The sequence below is a fragment of the Scyliorhinus torazame genome, chromosome 28, assembly GCF_047496885.1.
Source record: "Scyliorhinus torazame isolate Kashiwa2021f chromosome 28, sScyTor2.1, whole genome shotgun sequence".
Taxonomy (NCBI): Eukaryota; Metazoa; Chordata; class Chondrichthyes; order Carcharhiniformes; family Scyliorhinidae; genus Scyliorhinus; species Scyliorhinus torazame.
Window position 1 is genome coordinate 18,361,747 of NC_092734.1, and position 19,066 is coordinate 18,380,812.

Sequence of the window (19,066 nt, forward strand, 5' to 3'; positions counted from 1 at the left end):
CCTACACTGACAGTGAGCGCCTGGAACATCAAGATTATCAATCAGTGTGTTTGGATAACGTCTTCACATACGCACCTAGGGTAACCAGCTTGATTTTAGAACAAAATCCTAAACCTGGGCCACTGATGCTAATTAGGTTACATGTCGCGCCGAGGCAGACTGCTGGCTGGAATATCTGCTAATCCTGTGGATTCTCCTGATCTAAAATACAACGAGTTAGATTTCGAAATGAGAAATTGTCAGCATTAATTTAGAATCAACCAGATGTGCCTCACAAGTCTACTGACATTCTTTGAAGAGGTAACCAAATTGAACTGGCGAGGGCGAATAAGTGGCCTAAATCTATTTAGACTTTTAGAAAGCATTTGATGAAGTTCCACATATGAGCTTTTATCTCATTTAGAAGCATCATGTTATTACTGGGTTTATTAGTTAATTGGATTGTAAATTGCTTTGGCATTGAAAAGCAACAAGTGATGATAAATGGAAAAATATCTGGCTAGAGGGTAATAACTAATTAAGTTCTTAGAGGCATCTGTTGCTAGACCCCTGCTTTTCACATCAACCAGAAATGATACTTAAGAGAATGCTTGAAATATCAGACAGTTTGCCAATATTTTTGGCTAAATGATGAGCATGAGAGATTGATAATGTTATGAGATTAGGAATGGCAGAAGGGATTTAATGCAGATTTAAATAGAAATATATGCACATTGAAACAGAAATTGAAACAGGGGCTGGTTTAGCAGAGAGCAAAATAGCTGGCTTGTAATGCAGAATAAGGCCAGCAGCGCGGGTTCAATTCCCATACCGGCCTCCCTGAATGGGCGCTGGAGTGCGGCGACTAGGGGCTTTTCACAGTAACTTCATTGAAGCCTACTTCTGACAATAAGCGATTATTATTATTGATGTTTGGTGCATTGTGCTACCTTGCAAACGTAACGAACGAACTTAACTTTGCAGCAATGGACTTTAGCCCTCGAAGGGTTCTTACTGAGGTCTGATGAACAGAAGTGTGTTTTTTCTTTTTGCTACAGAAATCTCACCTTCAATGCAAGACCTGGACACACTCTCCCCACACTTGGGCTTGCATCACACCTGGATTACTGCAAGCCAAAACGGGGGCTTTATGGCCTCACAGGACAGTGGGATGGCTGAGAAATGAAGGCCAGCACCCCTTAACACTGGTCCTCTTAGCTTTTGATCTTGCCCACTGTGGAGGCAGAGGTAAGACATGGCGAAGAATATCCACTAGTGCAGTGGAAAGGAAAATCGATTTGTGTGTTATTATTGCTCATTCTCTGAAGGTATCTAGTCAGTCTAAAGCTGTTAGTAAGAATGCTACCATATCATCATGGGGACATTTGATTGGGTAAATATAAAAAGGATGTCACCACTTGGAGGGGGGGACCAGAATTAGTGGCCATAAAAATAAGACAATCATTCCTCCTTCTCCTTTAGGTGCCATGCCCAAAGGGGGCGACAGTGACCATGGACCAGTCCATGATCATGCTTGGCTAAGTACTGCAGAGTTTTGCCATTGCCTTCACTCTCATTCGTACTGCCTGCCATCAGACGTATTGGACGAATTAAAGGCCAATGATCAATCTGTTTGGTCACATTACAAACACACCTTCCAGGGCCGTCACTAGATTCTGCCCCAGAGGTAGGCACACTACCACGGAGTCACAAGGCCTCCCACGGCAGTCATTAATAAATCCAGTATGCTGAAATACTGAAAGGGACGACGTGGTCATTTTCCCTTTAAGGGCAACACAGCAGAGTAAGGGTCAATAACCACAGATGCTCAACACAGAATTAAAGGCCATGAATGTAAAAGCCTCAAGTGAATTAAAAGAGATCTTCCCTACAGAAGAATGGCTACTAGCTTAAGCAGCAATAGAAACAATTGAATGACGTGTGCACCATGTTGGTTGTGACACTGGCAGGAACCTGGAGTTTCAGCTCAGGGAAGGAAACTGATCAAGGAAAAAAATGAAGCAAACTATAAAGCTGGACGGATATTTTAACTTGTTTCGTCTTTTGAGAGACAGAGAAGAGTTCCAATTCCTTTGTTGAATGAATCAAATTGTTTGGACAGAAACAGCGATGACAGTAGGTTACGTTTTGATGTAGTCTGTGGAAAGAACAAGGTTGATTGGTCAAGCAGTCTGGAGCAATACTCTGCTCTCCCCTATTCTCTACAGTCAGACCAGGGCACATTGAAACTTCAGAAACTCACCTGTAAAAGGATAATTGCAATCCAACCTGGATAAAAGCATCAGGGCTCATCTTCTGTTTTTTCATGAAGTCTTTGCCAAAAGCCTTAAACCGGTACACAGTTAGATCAATATTTTCAATTAACCTGCAAAAAAAAAATTATAAGATGCATTTAATATCTTGTTACACTGCAGGGTTTACATTTCTTTGCATAATCATCTTTTCCATGGATTCACAGAAATTTCTGAAGTTCAGAAGGAGGCCATTCAGCCCTTCTGTCCGTGCAGTTCTTTGCATGAACACTGCACCTAGTTGCCATCCCCCTCCCTTCTCCCCATAACCCTGAAGATCCTTCCTTTTGATGTAAAACCATTCCCTCTTAAATGCCACCATTGCACCTCTGCCACACTCAGAGCCAATGCATTCCGGATCTTAACCACTCGCTGCATGAAGATGTTCCTCATCATATGTCTGTTGCTTCATCTGGCAATTACCTTAAATCTGTGCTCTCTCGTTCTTGATCCTTTCATGAATCATTTCTGCCTATCTACTCGGTCCAGAACCTCCGTGGTTTTGAATACCTCTCTCAAATCTCTTCTCAAGCCCCTCTTTTCCAAGGAAAATGTTCCCAATTTCTCCAATTCATCTTCGTGACTGAAGTTCCTCCTCCCGGGAACCATTGTTGTGAATATTTTCTGCATTCTCTACTTCCTTCACATCTTTCCGAATTTGTGGTGTACAGAACTGGATGCAATACTGCAGTTGAGACTGAACCAGTGTTTTATGCAGGCTTAACATAACTTCCTTGTTCTTCTACTTCATGTTGCTATTAATAAAGCCTGGGATGTTGTATGCTTTATTCACTGTGCCCACAACCAGTCCTGCCACCTTCAATGACTTAGATTAATTATTTTTTTGCTTACACATTCTTTGTTCCAGGGTTATGAAAATCTCAAACTAACATCTTAAAAGCATAAATAGAAAACAGTACCCTCTCAGACCTGCAGCTCCCAGAGTTGAGAATAGGGGCAATGATCTTTTACAGCATTGTTTTCATAATATGGCTGGCTGTAGACGTGACTGCAATCTGGGCCATCACTGCATCACCAAAAAGGGGCATGTAATATCCCGCACCGGGCATACGAGACGAGAATGCTTGTCTTCCCCATGCTCCTTGCAGATTAGGTGCTCCCCCACTAGGGGCTGGGTACCTCCATTATCCAGTGTATGTAAGGTCGGCCAGTATGGTACCGACCACAGAAGTACTTAGTAGGGGTCTATCGGGGGGACTGCAAATATATTGTTTGTCAATAAAACTTTGTTCTTATTTTTACTCAGTTTCGACTTCCGCGTCCTTATTAAAGGGCACATCTTGGAACACATGATGAGGGTTGCAATTTGTTATGGGCCAGAGTTTAGAAAACTCCAAAGTATATCATGGAGTTCACCTGACCCGCAACTGTTTATAGATTTTGGTTATGAGGAGCATAAGGGCCCACGCTTCAGGTGTTATTCAACAGAGGCCTTAAGCACTTTTAATCAAAAACAAAGTTTATTCTATGAATTCAGTTAACATTTCTATAAACACACATAGTAAGCATTTTTATCAACTACAAACATAAATACCCCACACAGCTACAATTCTCTCTATATATAACCCTTAATCACTTCCCTTTCAACTGTTTCAATTTGATAACAACATCCAATAAACCAAAAACACCTTTTTACCAAACAGTAGATTTGAATTCTTTCCAGAAAACAGGTATCACTGTTAAATTATCAAGTGATCTGGACACCTTTTAACATACAGAGAGAGAGAAAGAAGATAAGCCTTCTTTGTCTGAATCCAGCTTCCAACAGTGTAAACCGAAAGTAAAACTCAGAGCCACAGCCAGCTCCCAGCTCAAAATGAAAGTAAAAGCCAGAGCCACGGCCCAACTCCACCCACACAATGACATCATTGAAGCCGTGTGATAATACAAACGAGTTCTTAAAGGGACACTCCCATGATACAATGCTGGACCTCATTTTCATAATACTGCTGCCTTTCCATATGATCTACTGCAGGACGAACTACAGTCCCTTTGGTGACACCTTCTGCCACATCAATGCTGATCTCAGCATGTTTTACCCGAGCATTGCCCTGTGGCATTTAGCCCCCATCAGTGTCCAACATGACAGCGGTCCAACCCAAACACAGTCAGCAACTTCACCACAGCATCAAAGTTGTGCCAAACCTGAATAATAAACATAGCGTCAGTTTTGCCACTTATGTTTCCAAACATCAATCCCGGTGTGGTTTCAAACTTCACAGCCTGCCTAAAACATGCTCGCCATCATTCACTTGAGGAAGCAAACAGTATGAACTTTGTCAGGGAGATTTTGTTTTTTCTCCTGCCCTTTATCATTGTGATAGCACTTTTTTATATTCATTCAGGGGTTGTGGGCATCACTGCCTGGGCCGGGACAAACCAGGAGTGCAGGAGGCGAAAGAGGCCGGCATTCTGGCCTTTGCATCCCTAGTAGCCCGGCGAAGGATCTTGCTAATGTGGAAGGAGGCGAAGCCCCCCAGCCTGGAGGCCTGGATAAATGATATGGCTGGGTTCATAAAGTTGGAGAGGATTAAGTTCGCCTTGAGAGGGTCTGCGCAGGGGTTCTACAGGCGGTGGCAACCGTTCCTAGACTATCTCGCGGAGCGTTAGAGGAAGGTCGGTCAGCAGCAGCAACCTTGGGGGGGGGGGGGGGGTGGTGGAGGGGACGTCCTGGGTGGGGGGGGGGGAAGGGGGGACTGCCCGGGAGGGTGGATGAGCAAGAGATAACATGAAGGGTTGGGGAAACTGGCACGTACGGGTGAGGGCCAGTGTACAAAGCTGTGTAAATATATCATTTTGCCATGTATGTATCTTGCTCTGCATGATTTCTTGTATTTATTGTTATGGGGGGGGGGGGGGGGGGTATTGTTTGTAAGGGATAAAAATTGTGTTAAAAAACTTTAATAAATATATATATTTTTTTAAAAATCACTGCCTGGGCCAGCATTTATTGCCCTTGAGGGGGCAGTTAAGAGTCAACCGCATCGCTGTGTAGGTCTGGGGTCACATGTAGACCAGACCAGGTAAGGAAGACAGATTTCCTTCCCTAAAGGACATTTGTGAACCAGATGGGTTTTTACGACAATCGACAATGATTTCATGGTCATCATCAAACTTTTAATTCCAGATGTTTATTAAAATTCAAATTTCACCATCTGCTGTGGTGGGATTTGAACCTGGGTTCCTTGAGCATTACCCTAGGGCACTGGATGAGTACCACCACCTCCCCCAGATATGGCTGCATCATCATCAACAATCTCCTTAAAATAAATCCAAACTGAAGCCAAAAATCAAAGAAAAATCCATCCAAAGTAATTGTGGTCCTCATTATTCCAGTGCTAGTTTGTTTTGTGCCCTATCACCGCTGTTTTGAGTTATTACAAAGGAAGGTGTCGTGGGAAGGGGATGTGGAGTCGGGGGTGATAGAGGAGTGGACCAGGCTGTCATGGAGGAGCAGTTCCGGTGGAATGCTGGCGCGGGAGGGGTGAAGGGAAATATGTTTTGTGGTAGCATCGTGCTGGAATTGGCAGTAATGCCCCATCCCTTTCCCACAGCACGTTCCCTTGTAATTGCAGAAGGTGCAACAACCCCCTTTATCTCCTCCCTCCTCTCTGGTCAAGGCCCCAATCACTGCTTTCAGGTGAAGCCGCATTTCACTTGAAATTCCTTCGATTTGGTTGATTGTAATCGCGATCCCAGTCCGGTCTCCTCTACATTGGGGAGACTAATCGCAGACTGGATGGCTGCTTTACGGGATACCCTCGCTCAGTTTGCAAGAACGACTCCAACCTTCCTGCAGCGGCCATTTTAACTCAGCATCTCGCTCTCTTGCCCACATGTCCGTCCTTGGCCTGGTACAATGCTCCAGTGAAGCCCAACAGAAACTGGAGGAGCAGCGCCTCATATTCGGATTGAGCACGTTTCGGCCCTCGGGACTCAAATGTTGAGTTCAGCAGCTTTAGATTGTGACCTTTCTCCTCCATCTTATTTTCTTTTAAATATCCCGCACACAAATTGCCTCAAAAAAACCTCCCCCTCTCCCGCCCACAGCAGGCCAAATCCAGACGTACAGCTGAAAATGCGTGTCAGGAACTGTGGAAGTCCACACGTTCTTGAGAATTGTCCGGAAAGTTTCAACTTCTACCCTACCTCTCGACCACTTTCCAACCACAACCAACTAATCCTGCCCCTTCCCCACCCAATCTTCCTGCCCCCCCAATCGGCCTGACTACTTCCCTGACCATCCTCCAACCCCCCCCCCTGACTATCTTCCCCCAACTGACCCTGACCTGACTACCCTCTGACCCAACTGCTCATCACCCACCTACCCAGCCCACTCACCCACCTGCCCACCTCATTTATCTATCTCTCACCCACTTACCCACCTAACCCCCTGTCCAACTACCCACCTCACCCACCTATCCATTCACTCACTCACCCATTCACTAATTTTCTGACTAGATCTTTAATTTTACCATATACCACCTAGTGCTGTAAAAAGGGGAACATATCCTGTCTTCCCTGAGTCGACTGCGACAGAGCTCTCCAATGGGCACTGCGTCGTGCATTTCTGTGAAAGACGGGCTCAGAAAGCTCCGTAGAAATGCGTGGCAGCGTCGGCCTGAAGGGACATCTTCAGACACAGTGGCAACCTAACGATCATTGCCGCTGCTCGGAGCAACTGGGCCCATTGATGTCAGAAGGCTTGCACTCCAGAGTCACCTAATTTCGCAACTGCCTGACGGTCGTGTGAGACACCAGGTTTAGACCTGAAAGCTTCCATTCACAAAGCAATGTCGGCTAAGCAATAGGTGCACAAAATTATGAGGGGAAGAGATTGGGTGGACAGTATAAAATTGCTTTCCCTGGTGGAGAGTTCTAGAACCAGGGGACATAGATTCAAGGTAAGTGGCAGAAGGGGTAGAGGGGACATGGGGAAGAACGTGTTTGTACAGAGGGTAGTGCGAGTCTGGAATTCGCTGCCTGAGTTGGTGGTGGAGGCAGAAGCCCTAAGCTCTTTCAAAAGTACCTATTTTTAAAATAATCTTTATTGTCACAAGTCGGCTTATATTAACACTGCAATGAAGTTACTGTGAAAAGCCCCTAGTCACCACATTCCGGCGCCTGTTTGGGTACACAGAGGGAGAATTCAGTATGTCCAAATTACCTAACAGCACATCTTTTGGGACTTGTGGGAGGAAACCGGAGCACCCGGAGTAAACCCACACAGACACGGGGAGAACGTGCAGACTCCGCACAGACAGTGACCCAAGCCGGGAATCGAACCTGGGACCCTGGAGCTGTGAAGCTACAGTGCTAACCACTGTGCTACCGTGCCGCCTAGACCTGCAACTTAAGTGCTGTAATGATGTGGAGATGCCGGCTGTAAGTTACAGGGCTTATGGATAGGGTGCAGGAAGGTGAGATTAGAAACATTGGGTGTCCTCGGGCTGTCATGGACAAGATGGGTCGAATGGCCTCCTTCTGTGCTGCAACTTTTCAATGCTTCTGTGATCAGCGATATGAAAATAATGAAAAAGAATGAGGCAGGTCTCCTAACCCCCCCAAAAGAGAAAATGACAAATACTTGCATTTATGCGATGTCCTGTCACGTTCAATTGCCCCAAAGTGTGATGCACAATGAAATGCTTTTGAAGAGGAGCGATTATGTTAGTAAATATCTCAATTTATGACAAATTCAATGATAATGCCATCGCTAACTGCCTGCGGGAGAGTGAGGGCGAGCTGCCTTCTTGAACCCTAATGAATAGCTTGCTAGACCATTTCAGAGGGCTATTCAGAGACAACCACAATACTGTGGACCTGGAGTTGCCGGTAGACAAGGCCATGTAAGCATTGCAGATTTCTCTCCCCAAAGGACATTAGTGATACTGGCTTTTCGTTCCACGTTTTTATTTAACTAATTGAATATAAATTCCCGAGGTACCATGATGGGATTTAGATTTATGACTTCAAATCGTTATTCTAGGATGGATCTTAGGATCACTAGCCCAATAACATCAGCTACTGTATCCAAAACAGCAGTGAAACATCTTATAAATTCCCCCACTGTAATTACTTTAATACTTTTTCATATTGTCAAGTGTCGCTTATCGTTTTGTCTATACCTTTGGAGTTTATCAGCTGCTGAAGTTAAATATCTTTGGGTTTCAGGGTCACACTTCCACCTCAGTCTTCGAGGGGCAGACAGCTCACAGACCGAATCAGCTCGTACTAACTTCCGTGAAGTTTCTTTGCTGTGAAAGATATATCACATGTGCCTAAAACACTCAGCATTTCCAGTCTATAATACAGTATTAGTAATAGCTTTAAGTAGACAGGCCTAGGAATTCTGACAGTGCTAAGTGAAGTCTGACTCCACACGGTTTTCCCAACAATTGCAATGTTAAAGGGCAGTGCGAAGAAAAGATTGAACTCAGTTTTATATGTTTTGAGGCAGCTCACAGAACAATCAGTTGCTCAACGATTTTAAATCTTGACCAACTCAAGATCCATCTACAGCAGAGCTCTCGACAAATGTGCCTCCCTCACGTGTAGAGTTCCAATGTCACTGATCGCTAGATCGGACAAATGTTTAAAACCCTTCTCCTCTGCAAGCTCCACGTCTCTGTAAGCATTTACCAATAGTAAACATGTAGAAGTACAATAACCATCCCCTAAGATGTTTTACAATGTGATGTAACATTTGGTCTATGATGTAACAGAATTGAAATTGGAATTAATGTAAATTCTAGTGAATATATTGCCCGCATTCGTGTTTTATGCAACCTGAATAGAAAGGAGCGATTCTTAAAAATGTATTTATTCTTTCATAGGGTGTGTATGCTAGGCCAGCATTTATTGCCCATCCCTAATTGCCCTTGAGAAGGGGGTTGTGAGTCGCCTTCATGGACCACTGCAGCTCATTTGGTGCAGGTACACCCACTGTGCTGTTGGGGGGGGGGGGGAAACGGGGTGAATCCCAGGATTTTGACCCAGCGACAGTGAAGGAACGACAGTATATTTCCAAGTCAGGATGGCGTGAGGCTTGGACAAGAACTTGCAGGTGGAGATATTCCCATGTGTCTTTTGATTGACCTCATTCTTTGAGGAATAGAGGTCATGGGTTTGGAAGGCGCCATCGAAAAAGTTGAGGGGAGTTGCTACAGTGCATCTTGCAGATGCTACACACTGCTGTCACTGTATGGCAGTGGTAGAGAGAGTGAAAATCAAGGACATGGATGCCAGGCAAGCAAGCTGCTTTGTCCTGGATGGTGTCAAGCTTCTTGAGGATTGTTGGAGTTGCACTCATCCAGGCAAGTGGAGAGTATTCCAGCACACTCCTGGCTTGTGCCTTGTAAATAGTGGGCAGGCCTTTTTGGGGGGGGTGGGGAAGCAGGTGAATTACTCCCTGCAGAATTCCCAACCTCTGATCTGTCCTTGCAGTGAAAGTCGTTATATGATCAAATTCAGTTTCTGGTGAATGGTAACCCCCAGCATGTTGATAGAGGGAGATTCAGTGAAGGTAATGCCACTGGATGTCAAGAGGTGATGGTTAGATTCGCTCCTGTTGGAGATGGTCATTATCTAACACTTGTGTGGCATGAATATTATTGGCTACTTATCAGCCCAAGCCTGAATGTTGTCAAGGTCTTGCTGCATTTGGACAAATACTGCTTCAGAACTTTGCAAAAGCGATGGTGAATAGAGGTGTGGCTTTTACAACATGGTTTTTATGATATATTGTATCAATTGTTGTGAATATATTTTGCATATTGGTTAGACGTTAACTTTTTCACTATTGTAACAAAAGTGCTAGCCCATTTAAATGAAAATGACAGACACTAACTTCATCTGTAAGGTATTCATATGTTAATATTGCATTATCATTTTTAGACAATGGTCTGACTTGCTGGTGGTCTTATTGTGAAATTTGGGTGATAAAAGCTGTCTTTAGTGCTTTACTCTGTATGGGCCCAACTATCCTATAATAATAATCTTTATTAGTGTCACAAGTGGGCTTACATTAACACTGCAATGAAGTTACTGTGAAAATCCCCTAGTCGCCACAGTATGGCGCCTGTTCGGGTACACAGAGGGAGAATTTAGAAAGTCCAATTCACCTAACAAGAACGTCTTTGGGAGGAACTTGTGGGAGGAACCTGGAGCACCCGGAGGAAACACACGCAGGCACGGGGAGAACGTGCAGATTCCGCACAGGTAGTGCCCCAAGCCGGGAATCGAACCCGGGTCCCTGGAGTGTGAGCTTAACAAGACATGAGTGCTAAAGGAATCTTCTCGGTAGTGAGGCACCTCTTTGTTTGAAAAGAGACATGATGGAGTATTATTGAGTAACATTGCATTGCCCCCTTCTGCAGTCGGATTAAACTGGGTTAAAGGCAAAAATGTGTCTTGACTTCCTTAAATCCGTCTGAGAATTCCTCTGTCCATCTGGTTCATTTGCCCCTCTGGCAAAATTACTGATGAACAAAGCTTTTGCAAAATAGAATTTTGCAAGATAATAATTAAGACAAAGAGGAAGAAACCAATGACATACATGTAACAGAGTAGGTATTCAACACATTGTATAACTGCAATGCCTTCTGCAGGTGAATGTTCATAGACGAGTCCACAGGCTCCATCTTTCCCAACAATAAACTGCAGGAAAAATGGAAGTTTGTCAGTATTTTCTGAGCTAAACTGTTTGCAAGACTGGTCAACCCAGATGTAATCATTAATGCACCCTTCTGATAACTATTCATTCTGTCATTTTACCAACATACCTGCTTCATTAAAATATGCAGGGGTCTTTCTTACGTTAGTGGATAGAACAACATGCAGTTGGGAAATTGTGCCTGCCAACGGGGCAAGAACGTGAATAAAGCTTGAATGGGTGCATCGGGTGACAATAAATTCCTAGTGCCTAACGCATGCTCCACCAATCCGCGTTCAACAATTGCCGATTTAATTCCGTATTTCAATTTATGTTTAAGTAATAGGTTTCCAGTCAGTAAAACCACCTGGAATAGCAAGCCACACAAAGAAGAAGCGGTCTGTTAAGCTTTTCACTTTTGTTCTGTGTATACTAAAATATGAAGTGCAGTGTCTCCTGTGTTTCTGGTAGAAATATGGAGGTCCGGCTTTTGGGCGGGATTCTCCGTTCCTGCGGCTAAGTATCTGCTCGAATGGAGAATCTGTGGGAGGTTCACACCAAAAGAATTGGCACGAGCCCCTCACTGATTCCGGTACCGGCGTGAAACACCCACGGCTTGCAGCGAGATTGGCCGGAGAATAGACGGGTCCCAGGCCGCGCATGCGCACGGCTGACGACCTGCACCGGTCGCGCCGTATAACGTGGCGCCGGCCGTGCGCATAACCTAACCCACCAACTGCGACCCCACAGCCCACCCCTTAGCCACCCCTCAGCCAATCCCCACCAGTCCCCCCAGCCCCGCGGCCAACAGCACGGGTCCTGGCTAAGTGTAGCGGCCCTCGGCACATGCTGGTTCGGACTACATGTGTCCCGCGCTGTCGGGAAAACGGCCCATCGGGGCCGGAGCATAGCTAGTGGGCTGGCCGATGAGGCGGCAACGGCATTGCGACTGCGCTTGGCACGTGTCACGATGATGCCGGTTTGGAGGGGGCGGAGAATCGCAAACCGGCGGCAAACCGGCATCGGTCCCGATTCCGGTGTCGGAATCGATTCTCCGTCTGATCGCCAATTACGATTTCAGCATCGGGTAATGGAGATCTCGCCCAACATCCCTCATCCAGGTAGAGTTTTGTAGCAGATTGACCACTGAACCACATCTGTCTGGCATTGTAGACAGTAAATTGTGCCGAAGAGTAGTTCATTCCCATTAAGCCTTATTGATCTCCATAGTTTTAGATGTAATCGTGGTACAAAAACCCATTTAAAATAAACTGGTTAATGTGTGATAAAAAGTAAAAAGGCAAGGAATGTCATTGGAACACAGTTGGCATTCATCCGCTATGATCACCAACAGAAGTTTCTAGGCTAATAATTTGAAAGATTTCCAATAATATGGGGCTGGTTTATCCGGTTCCCCAGCCACATGTTTCTCAGGGGTGCACCATTTGCTGGCGGCAGAGCCGTATCTCCTTGCCAATGGGATTTCCCATTGAAGCCACCCCATGCCGCCGGCAAACCCCTGGCAGGGTGCACTGCCAACATCAGGAGAATTCCAACCATGGTCTTTGTTTATAGGGAAGAAACAGTCCAACAATGAAACTTACTCGATAAATTATTTTAATGTTACACATATGAGCCCTACATCCATTACCTGCATGGTTTTGTCATACCAACGATTAGCTCTATTTATGTGGCAGCTACCTCCATGCAACATCTGCAGTGCCAGGTTCACATCTGTCTGCTCAACATCACTTGGGGCATCTAGACACAGCAGAAATATGCAGCGTTCGATTGCATCCAGAGAGTCTCGGTTAGTAGAGTCTGCAAAGAGGAAGTCCAAAATATCATTAACCAAGTCAACAGTGTCCTAGATAGCCATTCTAATTAACGTAGTACAGTTTGGTATAGGGCGCAGCTCACAAAATCGAGGATGAGCCATCTCTTTGACGGGGTGGAGGATGGCTGCGCGCGGCTGGTGGGGGGTGGGGGGGGGAGCGCAGCAAACCATGTACATATGTTTTGGTCCTGCCCGAAGCTGGAAAGGTATTGGAGGGAGGGTTTTAATATCATCTCGGGGGTGTTGCATGAGTAATTGTAGCCGGGCCCCCTAGAGGCCATTCCCAGGGTGTTGGACAGGCCCGGTTGGTACGGGGGCAGACGTTTTAGCCTTCACCTCGCTGATTGCGTGTGGGCAGGTCCTACTGAGCTGGAGGTCAGCTTTTCCGCCCTGTGCCTTGGCGTGGCGTGGCCGGGGGTGGGGGAGGGAATCTGCTGGAAATTCTGGTCCTGGAGAAGGTGCAATTTGAGGGTTGTTTTTTTTTCCTGTTTTTTAAACTTTCTTTTTTGAACTTGGCAGACGATATTTCAGGCTGCATGTTGGTGGGTCGTTTTTGCTGTTGTTTCTTTGTCTGTTTTTCTTATGTTGTTTGTATGATTAAAATGTGGCGAATAAAAAGATTTTTTTTAAATGTAGCATAGCCTGACCGTTGGGCACCAAGTAGAGATTATTTAACTGATACTTTCAGCAAAATTCATATTGCCATGCCAAATGTCAGACAAAATACAGACTAAATAATTGTAGCCATGATGTGGAGATGCCGGCGTTGGACTGGGGTGGGCCCAGTAAGAAGTCTTATAACACCAGGTTAAAGTCTAACAGGTTTGTTTCAAAGCACTAGCTTTCGGAGCACTGCTCCTTCCTCAGGCACAAAAGCCTCCTTTTTATTTTTATAATAATAATAAATAATCTTTAGTAGATTAACACTGCAATGAAGTTACTGTGAAAAGCCCCGAGTCACCACATTCCGGCGCCTGTTCGGGCACACTGAGGGAGAATTCAGAATTCTCAGCTGGTACGGGAATTGAACCCACACTGCTGGCTGTGTTCTGCATCGCAAACCAGCTGTCTAGCCTACTGAGCTAAACCAATATCCCTTGTCATCCAAGGCTACCTAAACTTCCCATACTTAATCTTCGTTCTCTCAGGAATATGACTTTCCTGAATATTAATCAACTGTTGCTTGAAAGACTCCCACATGTCCGATGTTGATTTACCCTCCAACAGCCGCACCCTATCCAAATTCTTCAATTTCTGTCTAATGCTATCGCAACATGCCTTTCCCCAATTTAGCATCTTGATGCGAGGGTTACCCTCATCCCTATCCAAAAGTACCTAAAACTTACAGAATTGTGGTCAATACTCCCAAAATGTTTCCCTACTGAAACCTCAACCACCTGTCCAGGCTGATTTTCCAATACCAGGTCCAGTACTGCCCCTTCCCGAGTTGGACTATCCACATATTGCATCAAGAAGCCTTCCTGGATCCACCTTACAAACTCTTCCCCATCCAAGCCCCTAGCACTAAATGTGTCCCAGTCAATATAAGGGAAATTAAAATCCCCTACCACAACAACTCTGCTACTTTTGCACCTATCCAAAATCTCTGTATCTATCTGCTCCTCTATCTCTCGCTGGCAGTTGGGGGGCCTGTAATAAACACCCAACCTTGTGATTGCCCCCTTCCTGTTCCTGAGCTCTACCCAGATTGCCTCACCGTGGGAGCCCTCCAAGGTATCCTCCCGTTGTACGGCTATAATATTCTACTCAACCAGTAATGCTACTACCCCACCCCTTTTACATCCCCCTCTATCTCTCCTGATATAAGAACAAAGAACAAAGAACAAAGAAAAGTACAGCACAGGAACAGGCCCTTCGGCCTTCCAAGCCCGTGCCGACCATGCTGCCCGACTAAACTACAATCTTCTACACTTCCTGGGTCCGTATCCCTCTATTCCCATCCTATTCATGTATTTGTCAAGATGCCCCTTAAATGTCACTATCGTCCCTGCTTCCACCACCTCCTCCGGTAGCAAGTTCCAGGCACCCACTACCCTCTGTGTAAAAAACTTGCCTCGTACATCTACTCTAAACCTTGCCCCTCGCACCTTAAACCTATGCCCCCTAGTAATTGACTCCTCTACCACGGGGAAAAGCCTCTGACTATCCACTCTGTCTATGCCCCTCATAATTTTGTAGACCTCTATCAGGTCACCCCTCAACCTCCGTCGTTCCAGTGAGAACAAACCAAATTTATTCAACCGCTCCTCATAGCTAATGCCCTCCATACCAGGCAACATTCTGGTAAACCTCTTCTGCGCCCTCTCTAAAGCCTCCACATCCTTCTGGTAGTGTGGCGACCAGAATTGAACACTATACTCCAAGTGTGGCCTAACTAAGGTTCTATACAGCTGCAACATGACTTGCCAATTCTTATTCTCAATGCCCCGGCCAATGAAGGCAAGCATGCCGTATGCCTTCTTGACTACCTTCTCCACTACCTTCTCCATCTGTGTTGCCCCTTTCAGTGACCTGTGGACCTGTGCACCTAGATCTCTCTGACTTTCAATACTCTTGAGGGTTCTACCATTCACTGTATATTCCCTACCTGCATTAGACCTTCCAAAATGCATTACCTCACATTTGTCCGGATTAAACTCCATCTGCCATCTCTCCGCCCAAGTCGCCAAACAATCTAAATCCTGCTGTATCCTCTGACAGTCCTCATCGCTATCCACAATTCCACCAACCTTTGTGTCGTCTGCAAACTTACTAATCAGACCAGTTACATTTTCCTCCAACTCATTTATATATACTACAAACAGCAAAGATCCCACCACTAGTCACAGCCCTCCAATTAGAAAAGCATCCTTCCATTGCTACTCTCTGCCTTCTATGACCTAGCCAGTTCTGTATCCACCTTGCCAGCTCACCCCTGATCCCATGTGACTTCACCTTTTGTACTAGTCTACCATGAGGGACCTTGTCAAAGGCCTTACTGAAGTCCATATAGACAACATCCACTGCCCTACCTGCATCAATGATCTTTTTTTTTTAAATATATTTTATTGAAATTTTTTTCCCTGAGCAACATTTTTCCCGCTTACAAAACAAGCGAAACGATAACAGTAACAAAACAGAAATTGTTTAACTTTTTAACAATAGTAATAATAGTAGTAATAATATACAAGTAACAAAACCTCGTACTCTATTGCCCTATACTCAACTGCCTCCCCCCCCCTCCCCCCTGGGTTGCTGCTGCTGGTCATCCGTCTTCCCTCTAACGTTCCCCTAGGTAGTCGAGAAATGGCTGCCACCGCCTGGTGAACCCTTGAGCCGATCCTCTCAGGGCAAACTTTATCTGCTCCAGTTTAATAAACCCCGCCATATCGTTTACCCAGGCCTCCAGTCCGGGGGGTTTCGCCTCCTTCCACATGAGTAGGATCCTGCGCCGGGCTACGAGGGACGCAAAGGCCACGACATCGGCCTCTTTCGCCTCCTGCACTCCCGGCTCTTCCGCAACTCCAAATAGAGCTAACCCCCAGCCTGGTTTGACCCGGGCCTTCACCACCTGCAAAATCACTCCCGTCACTCCCTTCCAATACCCTTCCAGTGCCGGGCACGCCCAAAACATATGTGCGTGGTTTGCCGGGCTCCCGCCACACCTCCCACATTTGTCCTCCACTCCAAAGAACCTGCTCAATCTTGCCCCCGTTATGTGTGCTCTATGTAGCACCTTAAATTGAATCAGGCTAAGCCTGGCGCATGAGGAAGAGGAATTTACCCTGCTTAGGGCATCAGCCCACATACCCTCCTCTATCTCCTCCCCTAATTCTTCTTCCCACTTTCTTTTTAGTTCGCCCACCGACTCCTCCCCCTCTTCCCTCATCTCTCTATAAATCTCTGACACCTTACCCTCTCCGACCCACACCCCTGAAAGCACCCTGTCCTGTATCCCCTGTGTCGGGAGCCGCGGAAATTCCCTCACCTGTTGTCTAGTAAACGCCCTCACCTGCATATATCTCAAGAAATTCCCCCGGGGTAACTTATACTTTTCCTCCAGTGCTCCCAAGCTCGCAAAAGTCCCATCTATGAATAAATCTCCCACCTTCCTAATTCCCAACTGGTACCAGCTCTGAAATCCTCCATCCATTCTTCCTGGGGCGAACCTATGGTTGTTCCTGATAGGGGACCCCACCAGGGCTCCCCGCACCCCTCTCTGTCGCCTCCACTGTCCCCATATGTTCAGTGTTGCCGCCACCACCGGGTTCGTGGTGTACGTTTTCGGTGAGAACGGTAGCGGCGCCGTCACCAGCGCCTCTAGACTCGTCCCTTTACAGGACCTTCTCTCCAGCCTTTTCCACGCCGCTCCCTCACCCTCCATCATCCATCTACATATCATTGCCACATTGGCGGCCCAATAATAATCTCCCAAGTTCGGTAGTGCCAGTCCTCCTCTATCCCTACTTCGCTGCAGGAACCCCCTCCTTACTTTCGGAACTTTCCCTGCCCACACAAAGCTCGTAATGCTCCTATCTATTTTATTAAAAAAGGTCCTGGTGATTAAAATAGGGAGACATTGAAATACAAATAAGAACCTCGGGAGGACCATCATCTTAATTGCCTGCACCCTGCCCGCCAGCGATAAAGGCTGCATGTCCCACCTCCTAAAGTCCTCCTCCATTTGTTCTACCAGCCGTGTCAGATTAAGTCTGTGCAAGGTTCCCCAGCTCCTAGCGATCTGAATCCCCAAGTATCGGAAGTTTCTTTCCACTTTCCTTAGCGGTAAGCCTTCTATCTCTCTACTCTGGTCCCCTGGATGTATTACATATAATTCACTCTTCCCCATGTTTAACCTATACCCCGAAAATTCCCCGAACCTCCTCAAGATTCGCATAACCTCTATCATCCCCCCCGCTGGGTCCGACACGTATAGCAATAGGTCATCCGCGTATAACGAGACTCGGTGTTCTTCTCCCCCTCTAGTCACCCCTCTCCATTTCCTGGAGTCTCTCAGCGCCATGGCCAGAGGTTCAATTGCCAGCGCAAACAACAATGGAGACAGCGGGCATCCCTGTCTTGTTCCCCTATATAATCGGAAATACTCCGATCTATGTCGACCTGTAACTACGCTTGCCGTTGGTGCCCCATAAAGTAGTCTAACCCAGCGAATAAATCCGTTCCCAAACCCAAACCTCCTTAACACTTCCCATAATTACTCCCAATCCACCCTATCAAATGCCTTCTCTGCGTCCATTGCCGCCACTATCTCTGCCTCCCCCTCCACTGAGGGCATCATTATCACCCCTAATAGCCATCGCACGTTAACATTCAATTGTCTCCCTTTTACGAACCCTGTCTGATCTTCGTGCACCACCCCTGGGACACAGTCCTCTATCCTCGATGCCAGCACCTTTGCTAGCAGTTTGGCGTCCACGTTCAATAGTGAAATAGGTCTATAGGACCCACACTGCATCGGATCTTTGTCCCTCTTCAAAATTAGCGATATCGTCGCCTCCGACATTGTCGGGGGTAGAGTCCCCCCTTCCCTGGCCTCATTGAACGTCCTCGCCAACAACGGGGCCAACAAGTCCACATATTTTCTGTAGAATTCCACCGGGAACCCGTCTGGCCCCGGGGCCTTCCCTGCTTGCATGCTTCCCAGTCCCTTAATAACCTTGTCCACCTCAATCGGCGCCCCCAGGCCTGCCACCGCCTGCTCCTCCACTTTCGGGAATCTCAACTGGTCCAGAAACTGCCGCATCCCCTCCTCTCCCTCTGGGGGCTGAGACCTATACAGTTCTTCATAAAAGGTCTTAAACACCTCATTTATCTTTCCTGCCCTTCGCATGGTGTCTCCCCTTTCATCCCTAATTCCTCCTATCTCCCTCGCTGCTGCCCTCTTTCGCAGTTGGTGCGTCAACAGGCGACTAGCCTTTTCCCCATATTCATACCTCCTCCCCTGTGCCTTCCTCCACAGTACTTCCGCCTTTCTGGTGGTCAGAAGGTCAAACTCGGTCTGGAGTCGTCTCCTCTCCCTGTACAGCTCCTCCTCAGGGGTCTCTGCAAATTCCATGTCCACCCTTAAAATCTCCCCCAGTAATCTATCCCTTTCCTTGGCCTCTGTTTTCCTTTTGTGGGGCCCAATAGAAATCAGCTCTCCTCTGACCACCGCTTTTAGTGCTTCCCAGACCACTCCCACAGGGACCTCGCCGTCGTCATTGACCTCCAGGTATCTCTCGATACACCCCCTCACTCTTGCAC

At 46.5% G+C, this 19,066-nt stretch overlaps 1 protein-coding gene and 1 pseudogene across 1 annotated transcript in view; one reads left to right on the top strand and one right to left on the bottom strand.

Annotated features, from left to right (window-relative positions):
- Positions 1–19,066, bottom strand: part of chata (choline O-acetyltransferase a) — a 59,913-nt gene that overhangs the window by 17,898 nt on the left and 22,949 nt on the right. The window contains exons 8-11 of the mRNA XM_072491570.1: positions 12,617–12,786; positions 10,870–10,970; positions 8,441–8,569; positions 2,243–2,365 (exon numbers count right to left, since the gene is read on the bottom strand). Of these exons, the coding sequence (XP_072347671.1) occupies positions 2,243–2,365; positions 8,441–8,569; positions 10,870–10,970; positions 12,617–12,786 (523 nt within the window). The remainder of the gene's footprint in view (positions 1–2,242; positions 2,366–8,440; positions 8,570–10,869; positions 10,971–12,616; positions 12,787–19,066) is intronic.
- LOC140403428 (N-arachidonyl glycine receptor-like) lies at positions 4,172–5,800 on the top strand (annotated as a pseudogene).